Here is a 19,064-nt window from a genome sequence, read left to right as displayed (position 1 = left end):
ATATATATATATATTCAAATTACACCATGACCAAAAAATATTATGGCCGAAAAACAGCCTAAAACTTAGGGGGGTGTGTGTGTGTGTGTGGGGGGGGGGCAGCAGAATTTTAAGTGCCTAGGGCAGCACAAAACCTAAATACGCCACTGCCCACAAGGCTTTTCAATGGGTATATCCTGAATGCAAAATGGCAGTAAGCTAAAACCTTTATGTATCATTAGGAAGGGCACTGAATACAGAGATGTAGTAGGAGTATGATTTTAAATACTCTCTGCTTGTGGATTAAAGAAGAAAAACATAACATACCTGATAAATTAATTTCTTTCATATTGGCAAGAGTCCATGAGCTAGTGACGTATGGGATATACAATCCTACCAGGAGGGGCAAAGTTTCCCAAACCTCAAAATGCCTACAAATACAACCCTCACCACACCCACAATTCAGTTTAACGAATAGCCAAGAAGTGGGGTGATAAAGAAATGAGCAAAAAAGCATAAACAAAGGAATTGGAATAATTGTGCTTTATACAAAAAAATCATAATCACCATAAAAAGGGTGGGCCTCATGGACTCTTGCCAATATGAAAGAAATGAATTTATCAGGTAAATTCTTACATAAATTATGTTTTCTTTCATGTAATTGGCAAGAGTCCATGAGCTAGTGACGTATGGGATAGCAATACCCAAGTTGTGGAACTCAACGCAAGAGTCACAAGAGAGGGAGGGATAAAAAATAAAGACAGCCAATTCCGCTGAAAAAATTAATCCACAACCCAAATCATAAGTTTTAATCTTATAATGGAAAGGAAAAAAACTGAAATTATAAGCAGAAGAATCAAACTGAAACAGCTGCCTGAAGAACATTTCTACCAAAAACTGCTTCTGAAGAAGAAAAAACATCAAAATGGTAGAATTTAGTAAATGTATGTTGCTGCTTTGCAAATCTGATCAACTGAAGCTTCATTCTTAAAAGCCCAGGAAGTGGAAACTGACCTAGTAGAATGAGCTGTAATCCTCTAAGGCGGGGATTTACCCGACTCCAAATAAGCGTGATGAATCAAAAGCTTTAACCAAGATGCCAAAGAAATGGCAGAAGCCTTCTGACCTTTCCTAGAACCAGAAAAGATAACAAATAGACTAGAAGTCTTCCTGAAAACTTTAATAGCTTCAACATAATATTTCAAAGCTCTCACCACATCCAAAGAATGTAAAGATCTTTCCAAAGAATTCTTAGGATGGGGACACAAAGAAGGGACAACAATTTCCCTACTAATGTTATTGGAATTCACAACTTTAGGTAAGAATTTAAATGAAGTCCGCAAAACTGCCTTATCCTGATGAAAAATCAGAAAAGGAGACTCACAAGAAAGAGCAGATAATTCAGAAACTCTTCTAGCAGAAGAGATGGCCAAAAGAAACAACACTTTCCAAGAAAGCAATTTAATGTCCAAAGAATGCATAGGCTCAAACGGAGGAGCCTGTAAAGCCTTCAAAACCAAATTAAGACTCCAAGGAAGAGAGATTGATTTAATGACAGGCTTGATACGAACCAAAGCCTGTACAAAAGAATGAATATCAGGGAGTTAAGCAATTTTTCTGTGGAATAAAACAGAAAGAGCAGAGATTTGTCCTTTCAAGGAACTTGCAGACAAACCCTTATCCAAACCATCCTGAAGAAACTGTAAAATTCTAGGAATTCTAAAAGAATGCCAAGAGAATTTATGAGAACACCATGAAATGTAAGTCTTCCAAACTCGATAATAAATCTTTCTAGAAACAGATTTACGAGCCTGCAACATAGTATTAATCACTGAGTCAGAGAAACCTCTATGCATAAGCACTAAGCGTTCAATTTCCATACCTTCAAATTTAATGATTTGAGATCCTGATGGAAAAACGGGCCTTGAGATAGATGGTCTGGCCTTAGTGGAAGTGGCCATGGTTGGCAACTGGACATCCGAACAAGATCCGCATACCAAAACCTGTGAGCCCATGCTTGAGCCACCAGCAGGACAAACGATTGCTCCATGATGATCTTGGAAATCACTCTTGGAAGAAGAACTAGAGGCAGAAAACTATAGGCAGGTTGATAACTCCAAGGAAGTGTCAATGCATCCACTGCTTCCGCCTGAGGATCCCTGGACCTGGACAGGTACCTGGGAAGTTTCTTGTTTAGATGAGATGCCATCAGATCTATTTCTGGAAGCCCCACATCTGAACAATTTGAAAAAACACATCTGGGTGAAGAGACCACTCTCCCGTATGTAAAGCTTGATGACTGAGATAATCCGCTTCCCAATTGTCTATACCTGGGATATGGACCGCAGAAATTAGACAGGAGCTGGATTCTGCCCAAACAAGTATCCGGGATACTTCTTTCATAGCCTGAGGACTGTAAGTCCCACCCTAATGATTGACATATGCCACAGTTGTGACATTGTCTTTCTGAAAACAAATAAACGGCTCTCTCTTCAATAGAGGCCAAAACTGAAGAGCTCTGAGAATCGCACGGAGTTCCAAAATATTGATTGGTAATCTCGCCTCTTGAGATTTCCAAACCCCTTGTGCTGTCAGAGATCCCCAGACAGCTCCCCAACCTGAAAGACTTGCATATGTTGTGATCACAGTCCAGGTTGGATGAACAAAAATGGCCCCTTGAACTAAACGATGGTGATCTAACCACCAAGTCAGAGATAGTCGAACATTGGGATTTAAGGATATTAATTGTGATATCCTTGTATAATCCCTGCACCATTGGTTCAGCATACAAAGCTGAAGAGGTCTCATGTGAAAACGAGCAAAGGGGATCGCGTCCGATGCTGCAGTCATGAGACCTAAAACCTCCATGCACATAGCTACTGAATGGAATGACTGAGACTGAAGGTTCTGACAGGCTGCAACCAATTTCAGACGTCTCTTGTCTGTTAGAGACAAAGTTATGAATACTGAATCTATCTGGAAACCTAAAAACGTTACCCTTGTCTGATGAATCAAAGAACTTTTTGGTAAATTGATCCTCCAACCATGTCTTTGAAGAAACAACACTAGTTGATTCATGTGAGATTCTGCAGAACGTAAAGACTGAGCAAGTACCAAGATATCGTCCAAATAAGGAAACACCGCAATACCCCGCTCTCTGATTACAGAGAGTAGGGCACCGAGAACCTTTGAAAAGATCCTTGGAGCTGTCGCTAGGCCAAAAGGAAGAGCAACAAATTGGTAATGCTTGTCTAGAAAAGAGAATCTCAGGAACTGATAGTGATCTGGATGAATCGGAATATGAAGCTATGCATCCTGTAAGTCTATTGTGGACATATAATACCCTTGCTGAACAAAAGGCAGAATAGTCCTTATAGTCACCATTTTGGATGTTGGTACTCTTACATAACGATTAAAGACTTTTAGATCCAGAACTGGTCTGAATGAATTTTCTTTCTTTGGGACAATGAACAGATTTGAATAAAACCCCAGACCCTGTTCCTGAAAAGGAACTGGCACAATTACCCCAGATAACTCCAGGTCTGAAACACACTTCAGGAAAGCCTGCGCTTTCTCTGGGTTCACTGGAATGCGTGAGAGAAAGAAACTTCTCACAGGCGGTCTTACTCTGAATCCTATTCTGTACCCCTGAGAGACAATGCTCTGAATCCAATGATTTTGGACTGAATTTATCCAAACATCCTTGAAACATTTTAACCTGCCCCCTACCAGCTGAGCTGGAATGAGGGCCGCACCTTCATGCGGACTTGGGGGCTGGTTTAGATCTCTTAAATGGCTTGGATTTATTCCAGATTGAGGAAGGCTTCCAATTGGAGACAGATTCCTTAGGGGAAGGACTAGGTTTCTGTTCCTTATTTTGTCGAAAGGAACGAAAACGGTTAGAAGCTTTAAATTTACCCTTAGATTTTTTATCCTGAGGCAAAATAAAACTCCCTTCCCCCCAGTGACAGTTGAAATTATAGAATCCAACTGAGAACCAAGTAATGTATTACCTTGGAAAGAAAGAGATAGCAATGTCGATTTAGAAGTCATATCAGCATTCCAAGATTTAAGCCATAAAGCTCTTCTAGCTAAAATAGCTAAAGACATATATCTAACATCAATTCTGATGATATCAAAAATGGCATCACAAATGAAATTATTAGCATGTTGAATTAATTTAACAATGCTATACATATTATGATCTGATACTTGTTACGCTAAAGTTTCCAACCAAAAAGTTGAGGCAGCTGCAACATCAGCCAAAGAAATAGCAGGCCTAAGAAAATGGCCTGAACATAAATAAGCTTTCCTTAGATAAGATTCAAGCTTCCTATCTAAAGGATCTTTAAAAGAAGTACTATCTTCCGTAGGAATAGTAGTACGTTTAGCAAGAGTAGAGATGGCCCCTTCAACTTTGGGGATCTTTTCCCAAAACTCCAATCTATCAGTAGGCAAAGGATACAATTTTTTAAACCTTGAAGAATGAGTAAAATAAGTACCCAGTCTATTCCATTCCTTAGAAATCATATCTGAAATAGCATCAGGAACTGGAAAAACCTCTGGAATAACTACATGAGGTTTATAAACCGAATTTAAACGTTTACTAGTTTTAGTATAAAGAGGACTAGTCTCCTCCATATCTAATGCAATCAACACTTCTTTTAATAAAGAACGAATATACTCCATTAAATAAATAAGAGGATTTGTCAGTGTCAATATCTGAGGCAGGATCCTCTGAATCAGACAGATCCTCATCAGAGATAGATAAATCAGTATGTTGTCGGTCATTAGAAAATTCATCAACTCTATGAGAAGTTTTTAAAGACTTTTTACGTTTATTAGAAGGCAGAATGGCAGACAAAGCCTTCTGAATGGAATCAGAAATAAATTCTCTTAAATTTACAGGAATATCCTGAGCATTAGATGTTGATGGACCAGCAACATGTAATGAACTACTACTGATGAAAACATTCTCTGCATGTAAAAGTTTATCATGACAACTATTACAAACCACAGCTGGAGGAACAGTTACCACAAGTTTACAACAAATGCACTTAGCTTTGGTAGAACCGATATCAGGCAGCAGGATTCCAGTAGTAGATTCTGAGACAGGATCAGATTGAGACATCTTGCAGTATGTAAAAGAAAAAACAACATATAAAGCAAAATTATCAATTTCTTTATATGACAGTTTCAGGAATGGGAAAAAATGCAAACAGAATAGGCCTCTGACAGAAAAAAAGACCAGAGGCAAAAGGAATGAGGTCTTAAATAATGAAAAAATGTTTGGCGGCAAGTATGACGCACCACAAACTGAAAAACATTTTTTGGCGCCAAAAACGTCCGTAACGAAACTTGAGCATCATAGATGGCGCAACCTCGTGAAAAGACTCGGCACCAACTAAGACGCCGGAAATGCCGAATTTGCGACAACAAACGTAATTTTCGCGCCAAAAAAGTCTTGCGCTAAGAATGACGCAATAAATAATAGCATTGTGCGCTCTCGCGAGCCTAATACAGTCCGCAATTTAGAAAGAGTCAATTTAAAAACCTCAGGTAAGAAAAAAAAAAAAATTTAAAAATTTTTTTAAAAAAAAAGCATTTCCCGGATATGAAACTGACAGTCTGCAAAAAGGAAATATACTGATAAACCTGAATCATGGCAAATATAAGTACAAACATATATTTAGAACTTTATATATAAAGTGCCAAACCATAGCTGAGAGTGTCTTAAGTAAATGAGACATACTTACCCATCCACATATAGCAGATAGCCAAACCAGTACTGAAACGGTTATCAGTAGAGGTAATGGTATATAAGAGTATATTGTTGATCTGAAAAGGGAGGTAGGAGATGAATCTCTACGACCGATAACAGAGAACCTATGAAATAGATCTCCCGTGAGGAAAACCATTGCATTCAAATAAGTGATACTCCCTTCACATCCCTCTGTCATTCACTGCACTCTGAGAGGAATCGGGCTTCAAAATGCTGAGAAGCGCATATCAACGTAGAAATCTAGCACAAACTTACTTCACCACCTCCATAGGAGGCAAAGTTTGTAAAACTGAATTGTGGGTGTGGTGAGGGGTGTATTTATAGGCATTTTGAGGTTTGGGAAACTTTGCCCCTCCTGGTAGGATTGTTGTTCCCATACATCACTAGCTCATGGACTCTTGCCAATTACATGAAAGAAACAAAGATGTTTGCAATTTAGTTTATTATAAATAATAACTGAGAAGACTAACATTGGCTACTTTGCTTCACTTTCAACGTGTGTTTAATGTCTAACGACTATTTTCACAGCTTTGCTGAACTAGTGGCAGAAGGCTATTTTGCTGGGTTGGGGAATTAAAAAGTGTTGTTTTACTCAACTGCCCATCACGTCTGAGGTGCTAGAAATCTGATAGGTGCAGCAGGAGAGAATCTAGTTGGGTTGTTGTGGTTCTTGTCATGCACGCCTACTCTGCAATGTGGATGACAAACACAGGTTTGACATCCTGTGGGGTTCACCTTCTAATCTGGATCCTGAGAACCCCCACACTACATTGCTGCTTCTGTACTGCAGGCCCGTTTATTCCCCTCTTTCAAATGAGGGGTCACACCCCTCTATAATCGTAATGATCACCTGCCCCAAGTAGACCCCCCCATAAAACAAAAAGCATAAGACCCCAGTTTAAAAGAGACAAACGCACTCTTCCCAGTGTGGGGTTTTGGTATGCTGTGTGATTTTGGACAAGGGTAGGAAAATACACACATTGTCAAAATGGGTTAAGCCATCCCTCTGGGAAAACATAATTTATGCTTACCTGATAAATTCCTTTCTTCTGTTGTGTGATCAGTCCACGGGTCATCATTACTTCTGGGATATAACTCCTCCCCAACAGGAAATGCAAGAGGATTCACCCAGCAGAGCTGCATATAGCTCCTCCCCTCTACGTCAGTCCCAGTCATTCGACCAAGAATCAACGAGAAAGGAGTGACCAAGGGTGAAGTGGTGACTGGAGTATAATTTAAAAAATATTTACCTGCCTTAAAACAGGGCGGGCCGTGGACTGATCACACAACAGAAGAAAGGAATTTATCAGGTAAGCATAAATTATGTTTTCTTCTGTTATGTGTGATCAGTCCACGGGTCATCATTACTTCTGGGATACCAATACCAAAGCAAAAGTACACGGATGACGGGAGGGATAGGCAGGCTCATTATACAGAAGGAACCACTGCCTGAAGAACCTTTCTCCCAAAAATAGCCTCCGAAGAAGCAAAAGTGTCAAATTTGTAAAATTTGGAAAAAGTATGAAGCGAAGACCAAGTTGCAGCCTTGCAAATCTGTTCAACAGAGGCCTCATTCTTAAAGGCCCAAGTGGAAGCCACAGCTCTAGTGGAGTGGGCTGTAATTCTTTCAGGAGGCTGCTGTCCAGCAGTCTCATAGGCTAAACGTATTATGCTACGAAGCCAAAAAGAGAGAGAGGTAGCAGAAGCTTTTTGACCTCTCCTCTGTCCAGAATAAACGACAAACAGGGAAGAAGTTTGGCGAAAATCTTTAGTTGCCTGCAAGTAGAACTTGAGGGCACGAACTACATCCAGATTGTGTAGAAGACGTTCCTTCTTTGAAGAAGGATTTGGACACAGGGATGGAACAACAATCTCTTGATTGATGTTCCTGTTAGTGACTACCTTAGGTAAGAACCCAGGTTTAGTACGCAGAACTACCTTGTCTGAGTGAAAAATCAGATAAGGGGAATCACAATGTAAGGCTGATAACTCAGAAACTCTTCGAGCCGAGGAAATAGCCATTAAAAACAGAACTTTCCAAGATAACAATTTTATATCAATGGAATGAAGGGGTTCAAACGGAACACCCTGTAAAACGTTAAGAACTAAGTTTAAACTCCATGGCGGAGCAACAGCCTTAAACACAGGCTTGATCCTAGCTAGAGCCTGACAAAAGGCCTGGACGTCTGGATCTTCTGATAGACGCCTGTGTAACAAGATGGACAGAGCTGAAATCTGTCCCTTTAATGAGCTAGCTGATAAACCCTTTTCTAAGCCTTCTTGTAGAAAAGACAATATCCTAGCGATCCTAACTTTACTCCAGGAGTAACCTTTGGATTCGCACCAGTATAGGTATTTCCGCCATATTTTATGGTAAATCCTTCTGGTAACAGGCTTCCTAGCCTGAATCAGGGTATCAATAACCGACTCAGAAAAACCACGTTTTGATAAAATCAAGCGTTCAATTTCCAAGCAGTCAGCTTCAGAGAAGTTAGATTTTGATGTTTGAATGGACCCTGTATCAGAAGGTCCTGTCTTAGAGGTAGAGACCAAGGCGGACAGGATGACATGTCCACTAGATCTGCATACCAAGTCCTGCGTGGCCATGCAGGTGCTATTAGAATTACTGATGCTCTCTCCTGTTTGATTTTGGCAATCAATCGAGGAAGCAGCGGGAAGGGTGGAACACATAAGCCATCCCGAAGTTCCAAGGTGCTGTCAAAGCATCTATCAGAACTGCTTCCGGATCCCTGGATCTGGACCCGTAGCGAGGAAGTTTGGCGTTCTGGCGAGACACCATGAGATCTATCTCTGGTTTGCCCCAACGTCGAAGTATTTGGGCAAAGACCTCCGGATGAAGTTCCCACTCCCCCGGATGAAAAGTCTGGCGACTCAAGAAATCCGCCTCCCAGTTCTCCACTCCCGGGATGTGGATTGCTGACAGGTGGCAAGAGTGAGACTCTGCCCAGCGAATTATCTTTGATACTTCCATCATTGCTAGGGAGCTTCTTGTCCCTCCCTGATGGTTGATGTAAGCTACAGTCGTGATGTTGTCCGACTGAAACCTGATGAACCCCCGAGTTGTTAACTGGGGCCAAGCCAGAAGGGCATTGAGAACCGCTCTCAATTCCAGAATGTTTATTGGCAGGAGACTCTCCTCCTGATTCCATAGTCCCTGAGCCTTCAGAGAATTCCAGACAGCGCCCCAACCTAGTAGGCTGGCGTCTGTTGTTACAATTGTCCAGTCTGGCCTGCTGAATGGCATCCCCCTGGACAGGTGTGGCCGATAAAGCCACCATAGAAGAGAATTTCTGGTCTCTTGATTTAGATTCAGAGTAGGGGACAAATCTGAGTAATCCCCATTCCACTGACTTAGCATGCATAATTGCAGCGGTCTGAGATGTAGGCGTGCAAAAGGTACTATGTCCATTGCCGCTACCATCAAGCCGATCACCTCCATGCATTGAGCTACTGACGGGTGTTGAATGGAATGAAGGACACGGCATGCGTTTTGAAGCTTTGTTAACCTGTCTTCTGTCAGGTAAATCTTCATTTCTACAGAATCTATAAGAGTCCCCAAGAATGGAACTCTTGTGAGAGGAAAGAGAGAACTCTTCTTTTCGTTCACTTTCCATCCATGCGACCTTAGAAATGCCAGAACTAACTCTGTATGAGACTTGGCAGTTTGAAAGCTTGAAGCTTGTATTAGAATGTCGTCTAGGTACGGAGCTACCGAAATCCCTCGCGGTCTTAGTACCGCCAGAAGGGCACCCAGAACCTTTGTGAAGATTCTTGGAGCCGTAGCCAATCCGAATGGAAGAGCTACAAACTGGTAGTGCCTGTCTAAGAAGGCAAACCTTAGATACCGGTGATGATCTTTGTGGATCGGAATGTGAAGGTAAGCATCCTTTAAATCCACAGTGGTCATGTACTGACCCTCTTGGATCATGGGTAAAATTGTCCGAATAGTTTCCATTTTGAACGATGGAACTCTTAGGAATTTGTTTAGAATCTTTAAATCTAAGATTGGCCTGAAAGTTCCCTCTTTTTTGGGAACCACAAACAGGTTTGAGTAGAACCCTTGTCCTTGTTCCGACCGCGGAACCGGATGGATCACTCCCATTAATAACAGATCTTGTACGCAGCGTAGAAACGCTTCTTTCTTTATCTGGTTTGTTGACAACCTTGACAGATGAAATCTCCCTCTTGGGGGAGATAATTTGAAGTCTAGAAGGTATCCCTGAGATATGATCTCTAGTGCCCAGGGATCCTGAACATCTCTTGCCCAGGCCTGGGCGAAGAGAGAGAGTCTGCCCCCCACTAGATCCGGTCCCGGATCGGGGGCTCTCGATTCATGCTGTCTTTGGGGCAGCAGCAGGTTTCCTGGCCTGCTTGCTCTTGTTCCAGGCCTGGTTAGGCTTCCAGCCTTGCCTGTAACGAGCAACAGCTCCTTCCTGTTTTGGTGCAGTGGAGGTTGATGCTGCTCCTGTTTTGAAATTCCGAAAGGGACGAAAATTAGACTGTCTAGCCTTAGCTTTGGCTTTGTCTTGGGGTAGGGCGTGGCCCTTACCTCCTGTAATGTCAGCGATAATTTCTTTCAAACCGGGCCCAAATAAAGACTGCCCCTTGAAAGGTATATTAAGTAATTTGGACTTAGAAGTAACATCTGCTGACCAGGATTTTAGCCACAGCGCCCTACGTGCCTGTATGGCGAATCCTGAGTTCTTAGCCGTAAGTTTGGTTAAATGTACTACGGCCTCCGAAATGAAAGAATTAGCTAGTTTAAGGACTCTAAGCTTGTCCGTAATGTCGTCTAGCGTAGATGAACTAAGGTTCTCTTCCAGCGACTCAATCCAAAATGCTGCCGCAGCCGTAATCGGCGCGATACATGCAAGGGGTTGCAATATAAAACCTTGTTGAACAAACATTTTCTTAAGGTAACCCTCTAATTTTTTATCCATTGGATCTGAGAAAGCACAGCTATCCTCCACCGGGATAGTGGTACGCTTAGCTAAAGTAGAAACTGCTCCCTCCACCTTGGGGACCGTTTGCCATAAGTCCCGAGTGGTGGCGTCTATTGGAAACATCTTTCTAAATATTGGAGGGGGTGAGAACGGCACACCGGGTCTATCCCACTCCTTAGTAACAATTTCAGTTAGTCTCTTAGGTATAGGAAAAACTTCAGTACTCGCCGGTACCGCAAAGTATTTATCCAACCTGCACAGTTTCTCTGGTATTGCAACAGTGTTACAATCGTTGAGAGCTGCTAAGACCTCCCCTAGTAATACACGGAGGTTCTCCAATTTAAATTTAAAATTTGAAATATCTGAGTCCAATCTGTTTGGATCAGAACCGTCACCCACAGAATGAAGCTCTCCGTCCTCATGCTCTGCGAGCTGTGACGCAGTATCAGACATGGCCCTAGCATTGTCAGCGCACTCTGTTCTCACCCCAGAGTGATCACGCTTGCCTCTTAGTTCTGGTAATTTAGACAAAACTTCAGTCATAACAGTAGCCATATCTTGTAATGTTATCTGTAATGGCCGCCCAGATGTACTAGGCGCCATAATATCACGCACCTCCCGGGCGGGAGATGCAGGTACTGCCGCGTGAGGCGAGTTAGTCGGCATAACTCTCCCCTCGCTGTTTGGTGAAATTTGTTCACATTGTACAGATTGACTTTTATTTAAAGTAGCATCAATACAGTTAGTACATAAATTTCTATTGGGCTCCACCTTGGCATTGGAACAAATGACACAGATATCTTCCTCTGAGTCAGACATGTTTAACACACTAGCAAAAAAACTTACAACTTGGTTATAATCTTTTTTAGCAAAAACGTACTGTGCCTCAAAGAGGTACTAAACGATTAAATGACAGTTGAAATAATGAACTGAAAAACAGTTATAGCATCAAACTTTAAAACAACACAACTTTTAGCAAAGGTTTGTTCCCATTAGTAAAATAACAATAATTAAATTTGACATAAAAAATACAAAGCAACGTTTTTATTCACAGTCACTATAAGAATTCTCACAGCTCTGCTGAGAGAATTTACCTCCCTTAAAAGAAGTTTGAAGACCCCTGAGATCTGTCAGAGATGAACCGGATCATGCAGGAAATATAAAAGTAACTGACTGGAATTTTTTGATGCGTAGCAAAGAGCGCCAAAAACGGCCCCTCCCTCTCCCACACAGCAGTGAAGAGAAACGAAACTGTCACAAATAAAAGCAAAAAAGGCTGCCAAGTGGAAAATAATGCCCAAATATTTAATCACACAGTACCTCAGCAATGTAAACGATTCTACATTCCAGCAAAAACGTTTAACATGATAATTAGTTATTAAAAGGATTAGTGACCTTTAACAGAGTAGTTCCGGTGAAATACCATCCCCAGAATACTGAAGTGTATACATACATGTCATTTTAACGGTATGGCAGGATTTTCTCATCAATTCCATTCAGAAAATAAAAACTGCTACATACCTCAATGCAGATTCATCTGCCCGCTGTCCCCTGATCTGAAGCCTTTACCTCCCTCAGATGGCCGAGAACAGCAATATGATCTTAACAACTCCGGTTAAAATCATAGTAAAAAACTCTGGCAGATTCTTCCTCAAACTCTGCCAGAGAAGTAATAACACGCTCCGGTGCTATTGTAAAATAACAAACTTTTGATTGAAGTCATAAAAACTAAGTATAATCACCATAGTCCTCTCACACATCCTATCTAGTCGTTGGGTGCAAGAGAATGACTGGGACTGACGTAGAGGGGAGGAGCTATATGCAGCTCTGCTGGGTGAATCCTCTTGCATTTCCTGTTGGGGAGGAGTTATATCCCAGAAGTAATGATGACCCGTGGACTGATCACACATAACAGAAGAAATGAGAATTTTATGTCATTCTTAAATTTATGAAATATTTGTATGGTTAGATATTTTATAAAAACTCTTTTACTACATAAATTGCAAGATGATAAATAGTGACAAAAATTATTATTTTCTTTTCTGATCATGCATTATGCAGTTTTAAAAAGGTGAACGGAGGCTAAATGGGGAAAAATAAAATTTAGAATAATAAATATTTAGGAAATAATGACTTCTGTGCTGCTATTTACTTTGTACACCCTAGAAAATGACACAAAAATGTAATTTCTATGCATTTCCTATGGTGTTTTTTTCATATTATGATATTTCTGAAAACTAAAGTTATTTTCTAAAAATGCTTGATCTGTTGAAACAAATGAGGTAAAATTGGTGATGGTAATTAGCAGAAAAAAATGTAAAGCAGAGGTGTGAAAATGGCTCAGCAAAAAGGTTAAAAGGAAAAACTCCGAATTTAATTCCCCACAAACAAATTAGCTGAATGAATGAAAATAAAAGAACATTACAAAATACATTATTTAGCTTTTTATTTCCTGTATGCTGTAGATTGCCTGGAACTAGCTACATAATACGCAGTGATTGTTTGTAACAGTACACAAACTCATTTACAGCAAGACTTAATTGGTCACAATCATGGGGAAGGTTTTTTAAGTCAGTTGTTAGCACGGTATGTTTTCAATTATTTGTCACTTACATTTTGAAGATCTTTTTATTATTTAGCATTAACCGTTTCCCTCCGTCCCTTTTTGTCCTACAGTCTAGTGATGTATAAAGAGGTCCCACCTGCTCTATATGTAGTAGACAATGCACGCTCCAAAGCAGTAGACAATCTGCGCATGCACAGATAATCTACACAGCGTCATCCAAGCCAATCAGACACAACCGCACATTGCAAACAACCGTGTAGCACGGTCAAGAGAGGTTGGCAGGCGGGGAAAAAGAAACCAGAAAAAATACAAATTGAACACTTAAAAATACCAAAGATCCATTAAGAAAATGTGCTCAATCTAAGTTTACTATCACTTTAGTCTTATAAACAGAGATATAACATGTGCGTGTAATAGAGATCTCTCACACAAAACCGTATGGTTTTTTTTAGTTACTCCAATTGGAAAAAATAGAAGAAAAAAAGATTCTTGATGTTATTTGTTTTAAAAGGGATATAAAACAGTCTGTTTCATTGTTGTAACAAAAAAGCACTAAGAATTGGGTTATGTATTATTCATGATTTTAAAAGGAGTTTACCTTTTATTTATTTTCTTTTTTTTTTTACTACATTTGTGCAGGGTCCATTACTTCCTGTCACAGCTCTACACGGGGGCTGGAGTCTCTACAGGAAGGCAAAGGAATAGTTTTTCCTGTTGCTAGGAGACACCATAAAATAGCTGCAGTCAGTTTACTACCTATGATTAGTAGAGGACTGCAGCACAATTCATGTTACAGTAGAACTTAAGTTCTGTAATGTCTGCTTGTTTATCTAGCTGCAGTAGCTACACTGATAATTCCTAAGTGCTCATTTTGCAAGAAAACAATTAAGTTGTTTTTTTTTTTATCACAATCTGTTTCTTTTTATGTTTACTTTGATTTAACATGTACATATACTACAGGTTGAGAAACAAGGCTCTAGCATATTAGAGTATTTTCTTTTTGCACCTTTATGCCCCTTTAACTAATTTCAATGTAAAATTTGCTTAACATGATTACATTTAAAGGAAGGAGCAAAAGCCTGTGCGATATTAAATGGACATTAAACTGCTGTGTACAACTACAGTAGCATGTTACTACTTATCATGCTATTGTTATTCCTCCTGTACGAGCAGCTCTCTTTAAAGCCGTTCTCTTATTTAAACTCATAACAGAATCCTGTATTTTATACTGAGCGCCGCCATCTTGTAGCACGGGTATTGCTGCACCCTGTGACAGAAGCAGTGCACTTTCACAGATCTGTGACGTTACAGGTTTTTTGACAGATGAACCATACACTTCAGTGTAGCTCCTATAATAGGCAGCAGAAGAGTTACATTTTTGCAGTTGTTTGCACAGTTTAAAAGTAACATAACAAATATAAGCTCTAAAATGGCAGCACCCAGTGTGAAGATACAGAGCTTCACTAACTTGGTCATTGCAAAGGATTAAAAAAAAGACATCTGCGAACACCAATAGCATAGTGAGTAATAACCATGCTATTGTAGTTGTACTCAGCTGTTTATTGCCCCTTTAAAAGAGACAGTATACAGCAATGTTCATATAACTGCACAGATACTGATCTAAAAATCCAGTATAAAACCTTTTAAAAACTTAGAAGCTCCCAGTTTATCACTGTTGATGAGGTTAGGCTGGGACACCCACTAAAAGGGGCTGAGAAATCAGGAAGAGCAGTCCCTCCCCTCCCCTGCATATGAAAAGACAGATTACACAAGCAAGAGCAGCAGTAATCTGTAGGCCTTGGTCTACATTTGATACTTTGGGACTTGGTTAGGAGTCTGAAAATCAAAACAATGTTATTAAAAAATAAGCAAAACTATACGTTGTTACAAAAACAACGTCTCAATACGTTTATCCTAAGTAGCTGCTTCAGATGCAGTTTCAAATTGTGGTTTAATTTTGACAGCCTTTCATGTCGCTAGTGAGAAAAAAAATATATACTGACTTGTGAGAGTTACCTTAAAAATGTTCCGGAGTGGCATTGTACCGTGTGAAAACCGATGGACAAACAGGGTCTCCAGAAGACGTTTTATGTAATGAAACGAGTGACAAATACAGGCGAGACTGCAAAACAATTATACAAAGTGAGTACACAGACTAATAGAGAACATCAAATTAATCCAAAATGAAAAAAAAAACACATTGTATATAAGGACGGAGATGTGGGAATATAAGATATGGAGAAGGTTAATTTGAATTGAATTGAGACTGAAAAAGAGTATATAAAATAGGATGGGAAGGGAAGAAAGGAGGGTAAACAGAGAATCAAGGTGGATACAAATCAATGTTTAAAAAAAAAAGATTTTATATAAATCAGATTTATTTAATTTGAATATGATTTCTTTTAAATAAAATGCTTTTTGAAGAAAAAAACTATTTAAAGATAGTTTTCTATTTAAGATACATTATAATCCAAAGGTTATTCATACTGAAATAATGATTAGTTGTTTAATTATGTAGCATGAAGCTGTATAGTCATGGCTGTAACTATTATTTTATTTGACAAATTAATTCTGTTAATCTATTCACGTCATCTCTCCCAGAGGTTTCAGTAAGATTCTTTTGGGCATTTTTACTATCTAGCAGATATCATCATCACATATTCTTGGTTTTGTAGTTCTCAAAACTGAATTTGTTAATGCAGAAATAACATGACTCTTCTTCATAGCAAAATGTTATAAAATAAACATACAATGTTAAGAAATAGAACTTAAAGGGACACTAAACCCCAAATTTTTCTTTAATGATTCATTTAGAGAATAAAATTTTAAACAACATTCGAATTTACTTCTATAATCTAATTTGCTTCATTTTTTAGATATCCTTTGTTGAAGAAATAGCAATGCACATGGGTGAGCCAATCACACGAGGCATCTATGTGCAGTCACCAATCAGCAGCTACTGAGCCTATCTAGATATGCCTTTCAGCAAAGAATATCAAGAGAATGAAGCAAATTAGATAGTAGAAGTAAATTAGAAAGTTGTTTAAAATTACATGCTCTTTCTAAATGAATGAAAGAAAAAAAAAATGGGTTTCATGTGCCTTTAAAGGGACATATAACCAAAAATGTTCTTTCATGATTCAGATATGTTCATACTTTCTGGTTTATTTCTATTTTTTAGTATCCTTTGTTGAAGGAGCAACAATGCACTATTGGGAGCTAGCTGAGTACACTGGGAAAGCCATTGACAAGAGGCATATATATATGAAGCCACCAATCAGCAGCTAGCTTTTACACACATAAAAAAAAAACAGGAGTACACAAATTCTTCAAGTGCGCTAACCCGACATAAGTTATATTGAGGTGCATTATGTATTGATTAAATATAATTAATGTAAATAATTATTATAGATGTACTTAAAAATTCTAAAAAATTATCTGAATGTTTATGTATTTTTACAGTATCTTAAGATAACTTATACTTATAGTATGTGACACAGCGTTAGAACGCCAGCACGAAACCCGAAGAGCGTTACATATATTTAATATTCCAATGTTCTTCACATAAATAAATAAATATTTCTATATATAGATATATAAAATATATATCTATACCTATATATATATATATATATATATATATCATAATTTATGTAAGAACTTACCTGATAAATTCATTTCTTTAATATTAGCAAGAGTCCATGAGCTAGTGACGTATGGGATATACATTCCTACCAGGAGGGGCAAAGTTTCCCAAACCTCAAAATGCCTATAAATACACCCCTCACCACACCCACAAATCAGTTTAACGAATAGCCAAGAAGTGGGGTGATAAGAAAAAAAGTGCGAAAGCATATAAAATAAGGAATTGGAATAATTGTGCTTTATACAAAAAAATCATAACCACCACAAAAAAGGGTGGGCCTCATGGACTCTTGCTAATATGAAAGAAATGAATTTATCAGGTAAGTTCTTACATAAATTATGTTTTCTTTCATGTAATTAGCAAGAGTCCATGAGCTAGTGACGTATGGGATAATGACTACCCAAGATGTGGATCTTTCCACGCAAGAGTCACTAGAGAGGGAGGGATAAAATAAAGACAGCCAATTCCTGCTGAAAATAATCCACACCCAAAATAAAGTTTAATGAAAACATAAGCAGAAGATTCAAACTGAAACCGCTGCCTGAAGTACTTTTCTACCAAAAACTGCTTCAGAAGAGGAAAACACATCAAAATGGTAGAATTTAGTAAAAGTATGCAAAGAGGACCAAGTTGCTGCTTTGCAAATCTGATCAACCGAAGCTTCATTCCTAAACGCCCAGGAAGTAGAAACTGACCTAGTAGAATGAGCTGTAATCCTTTGAGGCAGAGTTTTACCCGACTCGACATAGGCAAGATGAATTAAAGATTTCAACCAAGATGCCAAAGAAATGGCAGAAGCTTTCTGGCCTTTTCTAGAACCGGAAAAGATAACAAATAGACTAGAAGTCTTTCGGAAAGACTTAGTAGCTTCAACATAATATTTCAAAGCTCTAACAACATCCAAAGAATGCAACGATTTCTCCTTAGAATTCTTAGGATTAGGACATAATGAAGGAACCACAATTTCTCTACTAATGTTGTTGGAATTCACAACCTTAGGTAAAAATTCAAAAGAAGTTCGCAACACCGCCTTATCCTGATGAAAAATCAGAAAAGGAGACTCACAAGAAAGAGCAGATAATTCAGAGACTCTTCTGGCAGAAGAGATCGCCAAAAGGAACAAAACTTTCCAAGAAAGTAATTTAATGTCCAATGAATGCATGGGTTCAAAAGGAGGAGCTTGAAGAGCCCCCAGAACCAAATTCAAACTCCAAGGAGGAGAAATTGACTTAATGACAGGTTTTATACGAACCAAAGCTTGTACAAAACAATGAATATCAGGAAGATTAGCAATCTTTCTGTGAAAAAGAACAGAAAGAGCAGAGATTTGTCCTTTCAAGGAACTTGCGGACAAACCTTTATCTAAACCATCCTGAAGAAACTGTAAAATTCTCGGAATTCTAAAAGAATGCCAGGAAAAATGATGAGAAAGACACCAAGAAATATAAGTCTTCCAGACTCTATAATATATCTCTCTAGATACAGATTTACGAGCCTGTAACATCGTATTAATCACAGAGTCAGAGAAACCTCTTTGACCAAGAATCAAGCGTTCAATCTCCATACCTTTAAATTTAAGGATTTGAGATCCTGATGGAAAAAAGGACCTTGCGACAGAAGGTCTGGTCTTAACGGAAGAGTCCACGGTTGGCAAGAGGCCATCCGGACAAGATCCGCATACCAAAACCTGTGAGGCCATGCTGGAGCTACCAGCAGAACAAACGAGCATTCCTTCAGAATCTTGGAGATTACTCTTGGAAGAAGAACTAGAGGCGGAAAGATATAGGCAGGATGATACTTCCAAGGAAGTGATAATGCATCCACTGCCTCCGCCTGAGGATCCCGGGATCTGGACAGATACCTGGGAAGTTTCTTGTTTAGATGAGAAGCCATTAGATCTATTTCTGGAAGTTCCCACATTTGAACAATCTGAAGAAATACCTCTGGGTGAAGAGACCATTCGCCCGGGATGCAACGTTTGGCGACAGATAATCCGCTTCCCAATTGTCTATACCTGGGATATGAACCGCAGAGATTAGGCAGGAGCTGGATTCCGCCCAAACCAGAATTCGAGATACTTCTTTCATAGCCAGAGGACTGTGAGTCCCCCCCTGATGATTGATGTAT

At 39.3% G+C, this 19,064-nt stretch overlaps 1 protein-coding gene across 1 annotated transcript in view; it reads right to left on the bottom strand.

The window, feature by feature from the left end:
- TECR (trans-2,3-enoyl-CoA reductase) overlaps nt 1-19,064 on the bottom strand; it is a 75,319-nt gene that overhangs the window by 18,685 nt on the left and 37,570 nt on the right. The window contains 1 exon segment of the mRNA XM_053718075.1: nt 15,308-15,413. Coding sequence (XP_053574050.1) covers nt 15,308-15,413 — 106 coding nt within the window.

Source organism: Bombina bombina, chromosome 6, assembly GCF_027579735.1.
Source record: "Bombina bombina isolate aBomBom1 chromosome 6, aBomBom1.pri, whole genome shotgun sequence".
Classification (NCBI taxonomy): Eukaryota; Metazoa; Chordata; class Amphibia; order Anura; family Bombinatoridae; genus Bombina; species Bombina bombina.
This window is presented reverse-complemented; position numbering and strand designations above follow the sequence as displayed.